This window comes from Typopeltis vanoorti, chromosome 25 (assembly GCF_054136105.1).
Source record: "Typopeltis vanoorti isolate ZY-2024b chromosome 25, IOZ_Tvanoo_1.0, whole genome shotgun sequence".
In the NCBI taxonomy this organism is placed as follows: domain Eukaryota; kingdom Metazoa; phylum Arthropoda; class Arachnida; order Uropygi; family Thelyphonidae; genus Typopeltis; species Typopeltis vanoorti.
This window is the reverse complement of record NC_143573.1, coordinates 40,277,492-40,292,328: the sequence shown is the minus strand read 5'-3', so window position 1 is coordinate 40,292,328 and position 14,837 is coordinate 40,277,492. Positions and strand designations below refer to the sequence as shown.

General features: G+C 34.1%; 1 protein-coding gene across 4 annotated transcripts in view; it reads right to left on the bottom strand.

The window, feature by feature from the left end:
• Positions 1-14,837, bottom strand: part of LOC150092679 (mediator of RNA polymerase II transcription subunit 25-like) — a 616,627-nt gene that overhangs the window by 248,037 nt on the left and 353,753 nt on the right. For all 4 annotated transcript variants that reach the window (XM_090414304.1, XM_090414306.1, XM_090414307.1 and 1 more), the window contains exon 17: positions 6,687-6,911. In XM_090414304.1, the coding sequence (XP_090270430.1) occupies positions 6,687-6,911 (225 nt within the window). The remainder of the gene's footprint in view (positions 1-6,686; positions 6,912-14,837) is intronic.

Here is a 14,837-nt window from a genome sequence, read left to right as displayed (position 1 = left end):
TTCCTGTACTTCCTTCAATTCTAACTGCTGACTTACAACTCAAATAAAGACTAAGTATTGCTTGATATAATGCCCCACTGACACCGTATAACTATAGTGTATTGAATAGCTTCTCTCTTGGCACCGTGTCGTATGCCTTTTCCAGATCGACAAAACTTAAATACAGATCTTTGTTATATTCCCATGCTTTCTCAATTATTTGTCGTAAAGTGAAGATCTGATCCTGACAGCCTCTGTTTGGCCTGAATCCAGCTTGTTCTTCACCAAGCTTTTCTTCCACAATTCTTCTCAACCGTTTCTCAAGTATACTTGCATAAATCTTACCAGGAACACTCAGTAGGGATATACCTCTGTAGTTCTCACATTCAGTTTTATTTCCCTTTTTATATATGGGTACTATGAGAGCTCTACTCCAATCATCAGGAATTCGTCCCTCTGTCCAGGCCTTCTGAACTATATAGTACAGCGACTGTAGGACTTGTATACCTCCATACTTCAGCATTTCTGGTCGAATGCTGCCTTTCAACATTTCAAGCCTTTGATGGCTTTTTCAACTTCAAGTATGGATATGTATTCCTGACTATATGCCTGTTGAGTGTTTTTTATCGCTTTGCTATCACTGCTTGTTTCACTGAGCAATTTTTTGAAGTAATTACTCCATACTTCAAGATTATCTTTTTCTACAATTTTCATGTCACCTTTATCATCTCAAATTCCTTTTACAATACTCTTTCCTCCATTTCTGAGCCTCTTCAACAACCTTCAGAATATCTTGGCACCTTGATATTTATTTTCTATGTTCTTACCAAAGTCTTCCCATGATATTTGTTTAGATAGTTTTACACAGTGTTTAGCTTTCCTACATTTGTCTCTGTATTCTCTAAGAGCACAAGCTGACTTATTTGCCAGGAACTTTTGATATGCTTTCTTCTTTTCCTTCACTGCCTCTTTAACTTCCTGTGTCCACCATGGAGTTCTGAATTTTCTATCCTTGGAGACAACCTCACCACATGCCTCTCTGGCTGAATCAATCAGGATGTTCTTTGAGGCTTGCCAACGAATCTCCAAGGTTTGGTTTCTGTTCTCAAACTCTTTCATTTTTTTTTCAATAATCTTTATGTATGCGGGAATTTGATGATTACGATAATCTTTATGTATTTTAGTTTACAGTTCACATCTGAGAGCTGCTGAACTTTTATTTACTTTAAAACTTTCTTACATGTTTTTCATTTCAATATGAAATTCAATTTTATCCTGCTCAAGATTAAATAGTGATCACTACCAATTTCAAATCCTCTGTACACTCTGGTGACCTGCACCAGGGAGAAACACATCACTATCAACAATAACATAGTCAATGAGACTTTTCTTATTCCATGCCTGTTCTCTTCATGTGAATTTGTCCATATTTTTATGTTGGAACATGGTGTTAATAATAACCAGTCCATATCCTGAGCAGAAATCCAACAGGCATTTGCCATTATTATTAGCTTTGCTCTTTTCTCCAAATTTTCCCAAAATATTTTTGTATGCCTGACAATCATTTCCTAGAGATTGCCTGCCATCCAAGAAGATTAGCCTCGTATTTAGTGTCGAATACTATGGCTGCTACTCCTTTTCCTTGATTGTCATTAATTGAATATAACATTTTGTATTTATTGCTCAGAAAGATCTCACCAGTTTTTGCTTTTTTTTTGTTTGTCACCCCTATTATGTCAATCTGGTAATTATCCAATTCCTCAGCTAGCTCCATTTCTTTGCCATTCAGGCTTCTTATGTTGATAGTACCGATCTTGAAATCTGGTGATGTTGAGTTAGGATTTGTTGTAGTTCCTGACTTTTCGCTGTTTGCTGTGGTTCCCTGGCGAAAACAAAGGGGTACTTGTTTAACCAGGCGATGCCCCAGCAGGCATGAAATTCTGTCAAGTACCATCATTATGTATTTTGGTTTTTAAGCCTATAAGAATACAATTTGGTCGGCTAAATCCCAAATTGCCAGCCCATCCTCGTTCTTTCAGTATCCAGGTAGATACCTAATAGTGTGTACCACGAGAAGGTGAGGATTGGACATTAGGTCAGAAGACCTGGTCGGTTCTCTGCATTCCTTTAAAGGCTATGTGGAGGTCTCCTCTTAGTTATATAGCTTTGACTGTTAAACACCCCCTACTGTAAAAGTGCATAATTTAATGCCCATTGAGTTGTATATAAGATGGAAAGTAGGGGTTTAACCTCAGATTAGAACAATAACTAAGCAAAAACAAACGCTCGCAAAGTTTTGCGAACATAAAAATAAACATCCGCTGGTGGGTAATCCTGGAAACTTAGTAACAAAGGATTAGAGAAAATATAAAAGAGGACTGAGATGGACAAGTAGGGTTCTCAATTTTAGATTCCAAGTTTTGTCCTTTCCCAGAGAATGGAGCTCCGTGTGTGTGTGTGGAGGTGAGGCCATTATTCAATGGAACTCCTTCTAAGATGCATGGACGGTTAGGAGAGTGCGACTACCCGTGGACATATCAGAGACTTCGGCAGTTCCCTTCCAATTACCAATGGAAGATCGCAGCCACAGTACAGATGGAAGAATCACCCCGATCTTCCGACAAACTCCGGAGAGAGAACTGCTACACCGTTCAGGCAACGATCATAACCTATGGTGAAAACACACTGAGATATTGTGAAATTGATTGAAATGTGTATGTAAAAGGCTACAGTAAGTACAATTTTGTTAATGCTTTGTAAAGGTGAAATCGGAATTATTGTATGTAATGAGGGTGTTTACAGGTAGTTGCTAGAGAAATGTTAGGTAATGAGTTATGGTTACACATTGATTGTAAATTTGTATACATAATGGAAGGAATTAAGCTAAGATATAACTTAGGGAATAGCTACATGTTTAATTTAGATTAGTTAACATTGTGAAGGGGTTTAGTAAGTTGTGTGTAACATAGTCAGTTGAATGTTGCCCCTATTGTATTTTGATAGGCTATGTGAAAGATATCATTTCCTCTTTGATGTGTGTATTGAACATTGTTTCTTGGTTTAAATAAAATGTTTTGTTTGTTTAACTACCTTGCCTGATCAATTGACAATGCACTATCTCTAAAAAAACTAGTGAACCTGTGTGCACTATAACTTGCCATGACTTGCTATAGGAAAATATGTGTATTAACTAAGATCTTGCCTGTATTCCTTACCTTAATCCTCAAACTACAGTAGTTCAATTAGAATGGTGCAATCGTAAAAAAAAATAAATTTTTCTGATTGATTAGTGTGAGAATTGGTAACCTGCATATCGTAGATAGGCTGATATCTTTAAGTATGTTTAATAGCAGTGGGAACAGGAAATAAGACTTAGTAGGATTAACAGTGAGATATATGTTAAGCAGATTAAAGTTAATTTTTTTTAAGAGTAAAGCAACATAGAGTTAGTTAAGAAATAAGGTGCTGGGAGTACAGCAAGAATAAGATTAACAAAGGTGCAGTTGATATTAAGATACAAAAATAAATAAATAGAATATTACAATGGTGCAGCCAACCACCATGAATTTTAACAGTGCATGTGTACACACATATAGGAATAGTAATTGCATTAGTGAGTAAATGAATGTTACATTTTAAGCTGATGGGTACAGCTCACAGTTGATGCCATTCCAACGAACTGACATCCAGTGTTCCCTCAATTTTCACTTAGCTTATAAAAGCAACAAGATAGGTTATTTGCAATCCAACTATATGCCTAGTGATCCTTCTTATACAACCTCCAGAGAACTGGAGGTTGTATAAGAGCAGAAAGTGTCCCCCCCCCCAAATAACTATCCTGAGCTGTTTAACAAAAGAACATTCTTAGCTAGCCCACACCCAGCACAGCACATGAACCTATGTGGTGTGCTCCAGAACCTATATAGCACATCATGTGCTATATAGATTCTGGAATTTCCTATGATATCAAATTATTCTGCAAAAGATGGAATTATGATTTTTTTATTTACTTTTTGAAAAGATTATAATGAAGTTTATTTAAGTATGATTTTACTAATAGTGAAATTCATCAATGCACAAATTATTAACTGAATTCTGTGCATGTCTGTTATTCAAAAGAACACAGGCTCACTGGTCTGTCATGGCCAAATAACTTTACTTCTTTGAGACCTAATTAAAGTTCTGATAGGGAAGTTAAATCTATCTGAATAGTGCATTACAGCTGTTAATTATGTTCTTTTGGACACTTTGCCTGTATCACAGAATGAAAAAACTTGAGTTTCTGGGAGGCAAAAATTCTGTACCACCTTTGTATGTGGTCATCTAAACTCACCTTGAGTTGAAAAGCCTGATAAAGATTCTTTGTCATCTAGAGGGGATTTAATCCCAGGCCTAAACAATGGGTATCAGTGAAACTGAATGAGCTATGCTTATTATCTGGGATACATTTATGTATAAAATCAAATAGTCTCAGAATGAAAATTTTGAAAAAGGATAAAGCAGGAGAACAGATTATATGTGGTTCAGTGGTACAGTCAACTCTCGCTATAGAAAATACCTTTTTATCAAAGCACTCACACAACAAACTATTAAAAATCTCAAACAAATCAATCTCAATAGGCATAATGCTGTTTCGAAGAAAATTCGTTATGAGAAACTATTCTAGCAAGTCAACTGTACAACTTATTTTACTAAGAGGAAGAACTAATGTAAGAGCATATTAGCATATGCTATTATAATATGATTTTATAGCATAAAAAAATTACATATACGTAGTTTTATAAACTGCACGTGCACTTAACACTAAATGCTGATATTAAATGCAACAGAAGATGGCACCTCTTTTTTAATGACATATTTGTCTATTTATTTGCTACAGCTATATTCCAGCTTATACCAGAGTAAAAGTCATCACCCCACTGGGAACACTTATCCAAATGCCCCATGAACCAAAAATATGGAACAAGTAACAAAAAGATTGTTTAGAACTAGATGAATTCACAGAGGGAAAAATAAAAAAAGGTCACGTAAAACCAGCTACCTTTAGCATCGGCTGAAAATTCCTTTCTGTGATGGCATATTTTACAAACTATGCCACAAAGGCATTTTAGCAGAATATAACAGCAGCAAAATGAAAAATTTCATATGCAATATAATTAACACTGCTTCTTATACAAAAACTGCTTGCTTATAGATTTTAATTAAGATATGAGTAAGCTAGTGCAACATAACTAGAAACAGGTTAATATTTAGACTAAACGTTTGCTAATTTGGATTCTATGTAAACTTCAAGTTATTACTCATTTTCATATTTAACTTCATTTTAAAAAAAAAAAAATTTCCACACACGATGTATACATCTCACCATGTAGGTATAAGTTTATAACCAAAATTCATGAACACGAATTTATCCAAATGAAAATATTCACCAGAAATAAAATGAACTGAGTTTATCTAATGCTAAGAGATGCACATTAATTTTCTAGGTGATATGAGTTTGATTCATCTTGCATTTCTAATCTGTTAATCATGTTTAAAAACAATATTCCAATTTTTTAACTTTTTTTTCAAGTAAAATGGCCATGCTATTCATAATCAATTTTAATATAACATATATCAATCACAAACTACTGCAATGACAGATTCCTAAAAGTATTTATTTGTTAGCTATTAATGAATAACTGAGTAGTCAGCATTTTAACTTATCTCCATTAATTAATGATCTGAATCAAAATAATATGGTTCAACAGGTATCTTCTACTACTAATGCATATCGCAATTAGGAATTCTAAATTTGTATGTAGTAACAATATACAGCTGAACTTGCAGTGGAATCATAATTTGTTCCTATCAATGAATAATTATTTTATTTTGGTTACAAAACTGAATGGTAAATAAACAGTAATATAAAAGATTACTGACTGATAATTGATTAACTAGTCAACTGTTAATCATAGAGTAGAAATCTATTTCTTTAGATTTCTTATTGTTAATAGTTTTAATTTATTAACTGCAAAACAGTGGCATAAGTGAAAAGAGTACAAAAGGAAAATGTACCTCAGATATTACAGAACATTCAGAAAATCAGAAAGACAATAAAAACAAATCTAACAGGTACTATCTATATTATGAATATTTCTTATAGAAGAAAACATGTATCATTAATATTCTGATAGAGCCAGAAATTTAAAAAAGGATTAATTTCCACATAAACAGATAATATGTACGTATTAAATAATCATCATCTTATGTTTATCTGAAAAGAAGTTTTGCATTTAAAAATAATTCAATTAACTGTATCACATGAAAAGCAGCACACAAAGGTGCTGCATATTTAGAATGGTCCATTTATGGTCACTAAACCAGATGAAAGTCAATAAAATAATAAGGTGGAAATTCCAATAAAAGAATTACGTGATTATGATTTTGATAGATTATATTATAGTTAATAGATTTCTGTATCCTAGTATGCATAGCTAATTTGTTGTAAATAAAAATATCTGGGAGAAAAATGATTTTTTTTCAATCATCAGTTTGCTGAAGAGCAGATTTTCCTTATTATTATTTATTTTTGATTCGCAATTATATTAGTCATAATATTCACTGCAATCTAGAAATTTTCATTGATGTAATGTTTGAATAGTTTAGACCTAACAGCTACAATTTTTCTGTGTATGTGTGTATTAAAATTTTATTTAAAGTCTTACCAAGTTTTGTTGACGTTCTGCTTCTAACTGGGACAATCTTGTTGCCTGTTGTTGCTGAGTAAGGACAGGCTGACTGAGAGTGGTATGGACCAAAGAAGAACTAGCAGTCTGAGGTTGAGGCTGAGGCTGTTGAGCTGCCTGTCCTACTTGCTGCTGACTTGGACCACTCAAAGATGGACGTGGACCTAACTGATTCCCACTTGTTCCTATACCACCTGGATTTATCTTTAAAAAAAAAAAAAAAATGGTTTCCTTTGATATTTATTCTTTCTTAGCTTGAATTCTAATACATTAAGTAAATAATATAGCAAACAGTTATATAAAATCAACTCTTATAAGAAACCATCATAGTGAGCTCAGTGATATACAATCCAAAGGTCCCAGTCAAAGCCCAATAACATTAGCAATATTCTAAAGGAAATTTATTATAGTAAACCTTAAACAATTACAGTGTTGATTCTCACTACAAGAAACATCTTTCTAACAAATTCATTCACCATAATAAACTATAGTCTCAACAGGCAGTTTTGTTGGAAATTTTTCCTGCAGTCCTTATGTTTGTTATGAGATTCGAGTGTACTAATTTCCAAATATTTTGAAATTGTTCATTTATAGAAATAAACAACAAGGAAATATTCAGTTACAGGAAACAAAAATATTGCTTTGTAATTTGAATGTTAAAAAAATAAATTACAAACTTGAACAAAATACCATTATGATTGAAGTAGTAATTTTACGATAGCTATAAATTTCACTACTTATTATCCCACCTCCAACCAAACATACAAACTTATGTTATAGACTTCATAACCTGGTTAACTGAGTGGTTAGCACATCTGCTCTCCAGCCAAAAGGCTGCATGTTCGAATCCTGCAGTGGGCATGGATGTTTGTGATTGTCTGTGGAAATACTAGTGGTGGTGGGTGGTAGATGGCGTTGGTGGAGACAGAGAGTTGTAGAGTAGGTGCCCTCCCTCGATGAGCCTTTGGACTCCCTGGAGGTGTCACATAATAATAATAATAATTAAGTACAGATATATCCTAAGCAAACCTCCAAAATTATTTGAACTATTCGGTTAATCCTATGTAATTATATCTGAAAAATGTTCATTTATAGAAATGTTTAGTGTTCATTTTTGATTTCTGTTATAGTTATACCACAATATAACAATTAGTAAATAAGTGGCTGGCAATAAATTTCACATTAGTAAATGTTCACCAAAAAATAAGTGCATGTACTAGGAAAAAGAATAAAGTGTTTAATGACTGATGAGAACATATAACTGTTTCATGGATGTACTGGAGCACTGAATTTTTAGGAGCAGAGCAAGATATTTTTTGACATCTTATTGTGATCTTGGATAAGCTGTTTAGGAGAAGTCTGTTATATCAATTCAAGCAATCTCCTAATCCATTATATTCACAAATGAGTGATGTAGTCTCAATATACTACAAATAGGCTGAAAAGTTGAAACATTTCGATATCCAGTAAATCTTGCTTATTTTATTATTATTATTATTATATGGGCACCTTCATGGAGTCTGAAGACTCATCACGAGAGACCCAATCTACCATACCTCTCCTTGAACCCATTAACAGAAAAGTACTCACAACTGACTCTGGCCACCCATTCCACTCATTCACCAATCTCCAAGCAAAAAATCTAGTCCTCACACCACTACCGACTACACCTTTATTCAACTTCCAGGGATGATTCCTTTTTCTTGTCCCACTAGCCAAATGCTGAAACATTTCTGGGGCATCTATCCTATAAAATCCTTTAAGCAACTTAAATGTTTCTATCATAACCACTCTTTTTCTCTTATCAACCAACTTCTGCAATCCACACACCTTCAATCTATCCTCAGAGAGCACATTCCACATGCCATTTACCATCTTTGTCACTCAGTGAGTGACAAAGATGGTAAGTGGCCTCTGAATCCTCTCGACTGTGTCCACATCCCCAAGAAACCCAGAGGACCAGACTTGAGCACAGTAATCTAGATGTGGGCATATCAAGGCTTTATAAAGACAAATTACAACTTCCTTATCTCTACTTGTCGATGTGTTCTTCACTAGCCAAGTAATCTTATGTGCTACTTCAGCAACCATAGCAATGTCCTCTAAATTTTAACTCTCTATCTACCATCCCCCCTAAATCTCTAGCTTCATCTATTTCCTGGAGTACAGTGCCATCAATGTGATACACAGCTTGTAATCAATTTATCTAAAAATGCATAACTTTACATTTCTCGACATTAAACTGACACTCATTAACTTTTGCCCATACTGTCAGCCTATTTAAATTGTCCTGCAATCTCTCCACATCCCCTTGATTAACTATACCTAATTTTGCATCATCAGCCAAGAACTGAATATTTCCTTTCTGGTTATTTCTTATATCATTTATGTATAAATTAAACAGCAATGTTCCCAGTACCGAACCTTGCAGTACACTACTATTCACCTATTTTTGCTTTGATTCTACACCCCCATATACTACTTTTTGATATTTGTCCAGCAGCCACCCTCTTATCCACTTAACCAGTGTCATATCCATGCCCATTTGTTCTAATTTGCATAACAGTGTTTCATGTGGTATTCTGTCAAATGCCTTTGCAAAATCATCATGTAGCCATTTCCTTTATCCAATTCAGCTGTTACTCAATTAAAAAAAAGTTAGTAAATTACTAAGACTTGACTAACTCTTCACAAAGCCATGTTGACCCTCAATACAGTATCATATTTTTATGTATCCATTCTTGAATTCTCTTTTTTACCAATTTTTCTAATACTTTTACTACCACGCCTGAGATACTGATTGGTCTATAATTTGCTACTGTAGTCTTAGACCCACCTTATGTAAAGGAATAATTTTGCCCTCTTTCCACTCCCTTGGAACTCTACCAGACCTGACTTAAATTAAACAGTTTAGTCAAAGGCATTGCCAATTCTCTTGCACATTCTCGCAAAACTCTAGCTGATATCCCATTTAATCCCACAGCTGTATTTACATTGAGATTCTGCAATATTGTAAGGACCTCCAATTCATCCATCTCTGTCCGCACATTAGTGTCTGTCACACAGGTTAAAGCAGTACACTCACCAGGAACATGTATGCTTGCAAAGTGGTCATTTGGTAACTCAATTATTATCTGTTATCTGTCATCTGTCATTATCTGTCATTTGTTATCTGCTTCTGTCTCCTCGTGACCATCATCACTCATTAAGGTTAATCTTCAATAATCATTTTTCCTGTTACTTGCCATAATGAAAGAACTGTTTGGGATTTCCTTTGGCTTGCTAGGCTAAATTCTTCTCATAATCTGATTTTGCCTTCCTTACTATGCTGGTCTTTCCTGACTGAGCCTTGTACTGTTCATAAGGTTGCCAGTCACCTTTCTCTTTATATACCTTCCACAGCATTTTCTTCTTCTGCAGCTTAATGATATTATTCATCCATCTAACTACTACTACCTGATTAACCCTCCTTACTCAAGGTATACAATTTAATATTGCTTCCTCTAGATGACCCTTAACTACTAATATTCCATGCACTACTAACATCCTTACCCTGCAGTGTTTAATGCCATGGTACAGATTTAAGCTTCTTCCTAAATGGTAAAGTACTAGAATTTTCTTTTTCCATGGTGAATTGGATACAAGGGGGGAAGGCTATTTATCTGTTGTAGAAAGGTGGAAAGCTCATCTTCAAATTTCTGGTACTTTACCATTTTTGGACATTCTCCTTACTCGAATTTCTTCTGGTACCGTATCTACAAGAGTCTTTCGAAAGCCCACATTTACTGGCAGATACATTCATAAAAAGTCTGCTCACCACACATCTCAAAAATTTGGCATTCTTAAATCTCTAATTAATAGAGCACATAAAGTTTGCTCTTCTCCAAAAATCTTACAAGAACTTTCAATCATTAAAAAGTTAATGGAATCAAATAATTACCACCCTAATCAAATCCAACAGATAACTGAATCTTATGTTCCAATACCTAATCTTCAACAGCCGGCAGAGTTCCAATCCCCCTACATTCCAGGAATTTAAGAATCTAATTCCATGATTTAGGTTCTGAGATTTGATTCCTGCATATATTCCTATCAACAAAATTTCCTCCTTATTGCATTCTACAAAAGATAAACTGTCATCTCTATCTTTGGCTGGCATTTACCAAATACCATGTGAATGTGATGTTTCTTATTTTGGACTAAGTGGCCATTCTATCGAAAAAAATAATTAAAGAACATCAATATTATATTAAATACAACAAACCTCAGAAGTCTGGTCTAGCACAACACAGTATTAAAACTACCCATAATATCCAGTGGGATAAAGCTATTCTCCTCCATAGATGCAGTTTCAAATACGAACGCCCTTTTAAAGAAAGTTGTGAAGTTATTTTACACCGACCGAATTTAAATCGAAATGATTGTCTCTCTCTCTTGAAGATCTGGGAGACTTTTATTTTATGTAATCATTAAAAAAACCAATTATCTTAAATATTAATTAATTATTATTTTCTACCATTTCCTAACGCGCAACAACAATGTATTTTAATAGGTGATCCACCGAATGTTCGTTACTTGTATTCCATTCCTATAACTGTTTGTAATATTGAAGATGTACTATTAGTTTTAGTATGAAATATCTGTACTTTGTTAATTAAAAGTTATTACTGTGGTCTTATGTGTTCTTTTAATAATTATACTATGCCACAGGTACCTCTAAAAATTAAAAAATAAATAAATTTAGAAGAAATTAGGAATAGGCTATCACTTTCGAATGTTAGCAGTTATATTGTATTCTGTATTGGTTTAAAATGGTTTAAATCACACCAGAATTATGAAGATACCTTCATAATTCACATGACTTAAACCTATTCCTCATTCATACTGAGCTTTTGTTTGGATCACAAGAAGAGGCAGTTATTGAAAAAGCCTCAACTGAACTGAAAACACAAACCATTAATTAATGGTATATATTGAAGCATCAATAGAAAAGAGTGAATTCAGTGGAAGCAGTACAGAAATACCACATGAACATGGTTTTTTCATTTTTAGTAATCTGGGGAAGGAGGAACTAGCTATATTTTTAACAGCCAACACACAGATAAACTTCTTGACTAGCAGGCAATGTTAAACAGAGGTGGGAGCAAAATGCAGAAATGGAAATGAGAGACTACTCTGTGTATACATAAGGTCCCAAATTAAGTCAACAGAAAGGAAAATCAGCATAAAGAAAAACAAATAACGAGATGAAGATAATTGAAGTGAATCACAAAAAAGAAAGTTATGTTTCACAGCAACATTACTTATTTTGAATGAAGCTAGAGCTGTTTTTGGCCTTAGTACAGCAGACAATGTTAACTACGTTTTTCATTAAAATGATATCCGTTACAGTGGAAAAAATAATAATATATTACAATCATCTCTCAATTAAGTGACCTTCATTTAAGTCGGTCTTTGAACAACTTAGCATGTCAACTGTCTCCTGGAACAATGCAATGCAACATTCAGTTAACCAGTGGAGTCACGTGCCCATTTCGGTTGGGTTAGCTGTTGTGTGGGTGATGCAACCAGCGCTACAAATTTCACGTTAATTTGACCGTATGCAAGGGAGTCCACAGAAAATTTTCCAGGGGGGAAGTTTGGAGACAAATAATTACAATAAACGTCTTTTAGCATTTTTTAATGTAATTATTTGTCGATGTAAACTATAAATACATTATTTTCATTTTACATCGATTTTAATAATCATTAATTTTTTGGGGAAAAAAGTATTTGGAATTAATAGTTTTTAGCACAATTTCATATATAAAAAAATTGACCAGCATATTTTATTAAAAATCAACTAATTAATCCCAAAATCCTAAAACAATTATTTCAGTTTAAAAGCAAAAAAAACCATAAAACTAATAAGTAAAATAATACTAAATTGCATACACTTAACTTTTAAAAATGTATTTTTCTGTTTAAATTTGTTTCACTATAAATTTACAATTCACACTTCACTCAGTGATTCACTAGACATAGAGGACAAATGAACGCTGGTCGATGTTCACAACATTTCAGTTTTTTCACAAATCAGAAAAAGATGTACAAAAAACAGGAACACGCACTTTATTGCTGCAATAAAACATGTGTTCTATGGTACCCAGTCGTAGCTGAAACAGCCCAACCCATAATACAATTTCAAGACAGAAAAAGCGTCCCATGGCTGAGGGTGTAAGGTTACATATCTCAGTCCCTTTTACGATTATAATTTGTGAAATTTTTTACTCGATCCCAGGAAGGGGGGGGGGGGGAGTTCCCCTCTGCAGATGCACATGACTGTATGATTGCATTTTTATCGATGCACATCAGCGCTCATCTTAATTGGTTCAATGCAATTAATTAAAGGGTAACTTTGAATACTTATGCAGTGGGGAAACAGTCGGTTTGTCATCGTCATCATCATCAAATTCCTGCCTCAAGGGGTGTACAGGATATGATAGAACTACAAGAAAAATTTACATCATTACTATCTTCCAATCTACAATTTTCCTCCAAATCAGTCTGTTACTTGTCAAGACTCCAACATTATCAGGTCTTATATTTCTATCATCTAAGCCACTTTTTACCATATCAATCCACCTATATCTTAGTCTTCCTCTAGGTCGTTTTCCGGCCAACCTGGCAGAGAACACTTGTTTTGCTTATCTTTCCTTGCCTATTCTGTTTAAATGACCATACCACCTGAGATTAGCTCTGCAAACATATTCCTGGATAATGACAATGTCAAGTTCTTTCCTAATATCCTCATTTTTAATATGATATTACCATTGATGCCATCTGTTCATGCCCTAATCTTTCTCAGGACTCTCATATCTGCAGTCTCGGTCTTCTTTGGTCAGGTGTTTTACTTCTGACCCAGCTCTCAGATCCATAAGTTAAAATTGGTTTGAACACAGTCTTGTATACAGCCAATTAATGTTCCGACTAATTTCTCTCTTATTCCATATGAATTTATTCAATTGACTTCCTACCATACTAGCTTTGTTGATTCTGTTGTTGATACTCAAAGATGAAAATATGTGATCCATCATTTATAAGACACGTGAGAATAGGAAATGAAAGGAAAGAACAAGTGAGTAGAAATACTTTCATTAATGCTAAATGAATTATTAATAATTAACATTTGTGATACGTGTGTCCTGTAAGTTGCTGGATAGAGCAAATAGCACAAGCCTATAAAGTCAAGACATGAATAAGTGAATTCATGATGGCATAATTAAAAAAAAAAAACTTATGAGGAGACAGAGAATATGGCAGGAATAAATATGATTTGATGGAGCAGACAATCATTTCGTAAAATTTGTTGCCCATGTTGTGTATATTTCGCTCCATTTTCCAAGAATTTTCTTTTGTTTACCGAGACTCAGAGTACATAATATTCGATCATTATCGGAATTATCCACACTTTTGGGAATCCTACATTCCTTAGTTTTTTTGTTTTTAGTATCAGTGGTTCGTCTCTCTTATCAATCTCACATCTGCTGGTATTACAATTGCAATTACAAGATAGCTTAAATTTGATGGGTGACTTGGTGCGTTTCTAAAATTAGTAGAATTTTGAAGTCCATATTCTATTTCTTTGTGTAACTTTCTACATCGGATACTTGAAAAACCAATTTTCAAACATGCTAGCTGTAATCCATGCCTTTTTGTTGGCCCGCCAATAAACAGGTAGGGTGGACTTGTTGAGCCCTTTCATTGCACGAGGATTTGCAGATCGGTTAATAAACATTGCTTTTGTCATGTAATCACCTGATGCATTACTACAAAACAGTAGAGTAATTCTATCTTTGGAAACTTTGAACCAGGAGCTGATCTTTCATTTTTCGAAATATAGATGCGTTTTGGCATTTTTTTACAATATAACCCAGATCCATTCACATTGAACACCTGATCTGCACTGTAACCCCCTTCTTTAATGATTTTTAAAAGTTCTGCTGGGTATTTCTGGGCAGCTTCAACGTCTGATTCTCCCTGGATTTTAAGGTTATACAAAGAAAACCGTTTTTTAAAGTTTTCGAACCAACCCTTACTGGCACAAAATCCATGCTGAGAGATTTCTTCTGAAGAATCTTGATCAAGTTC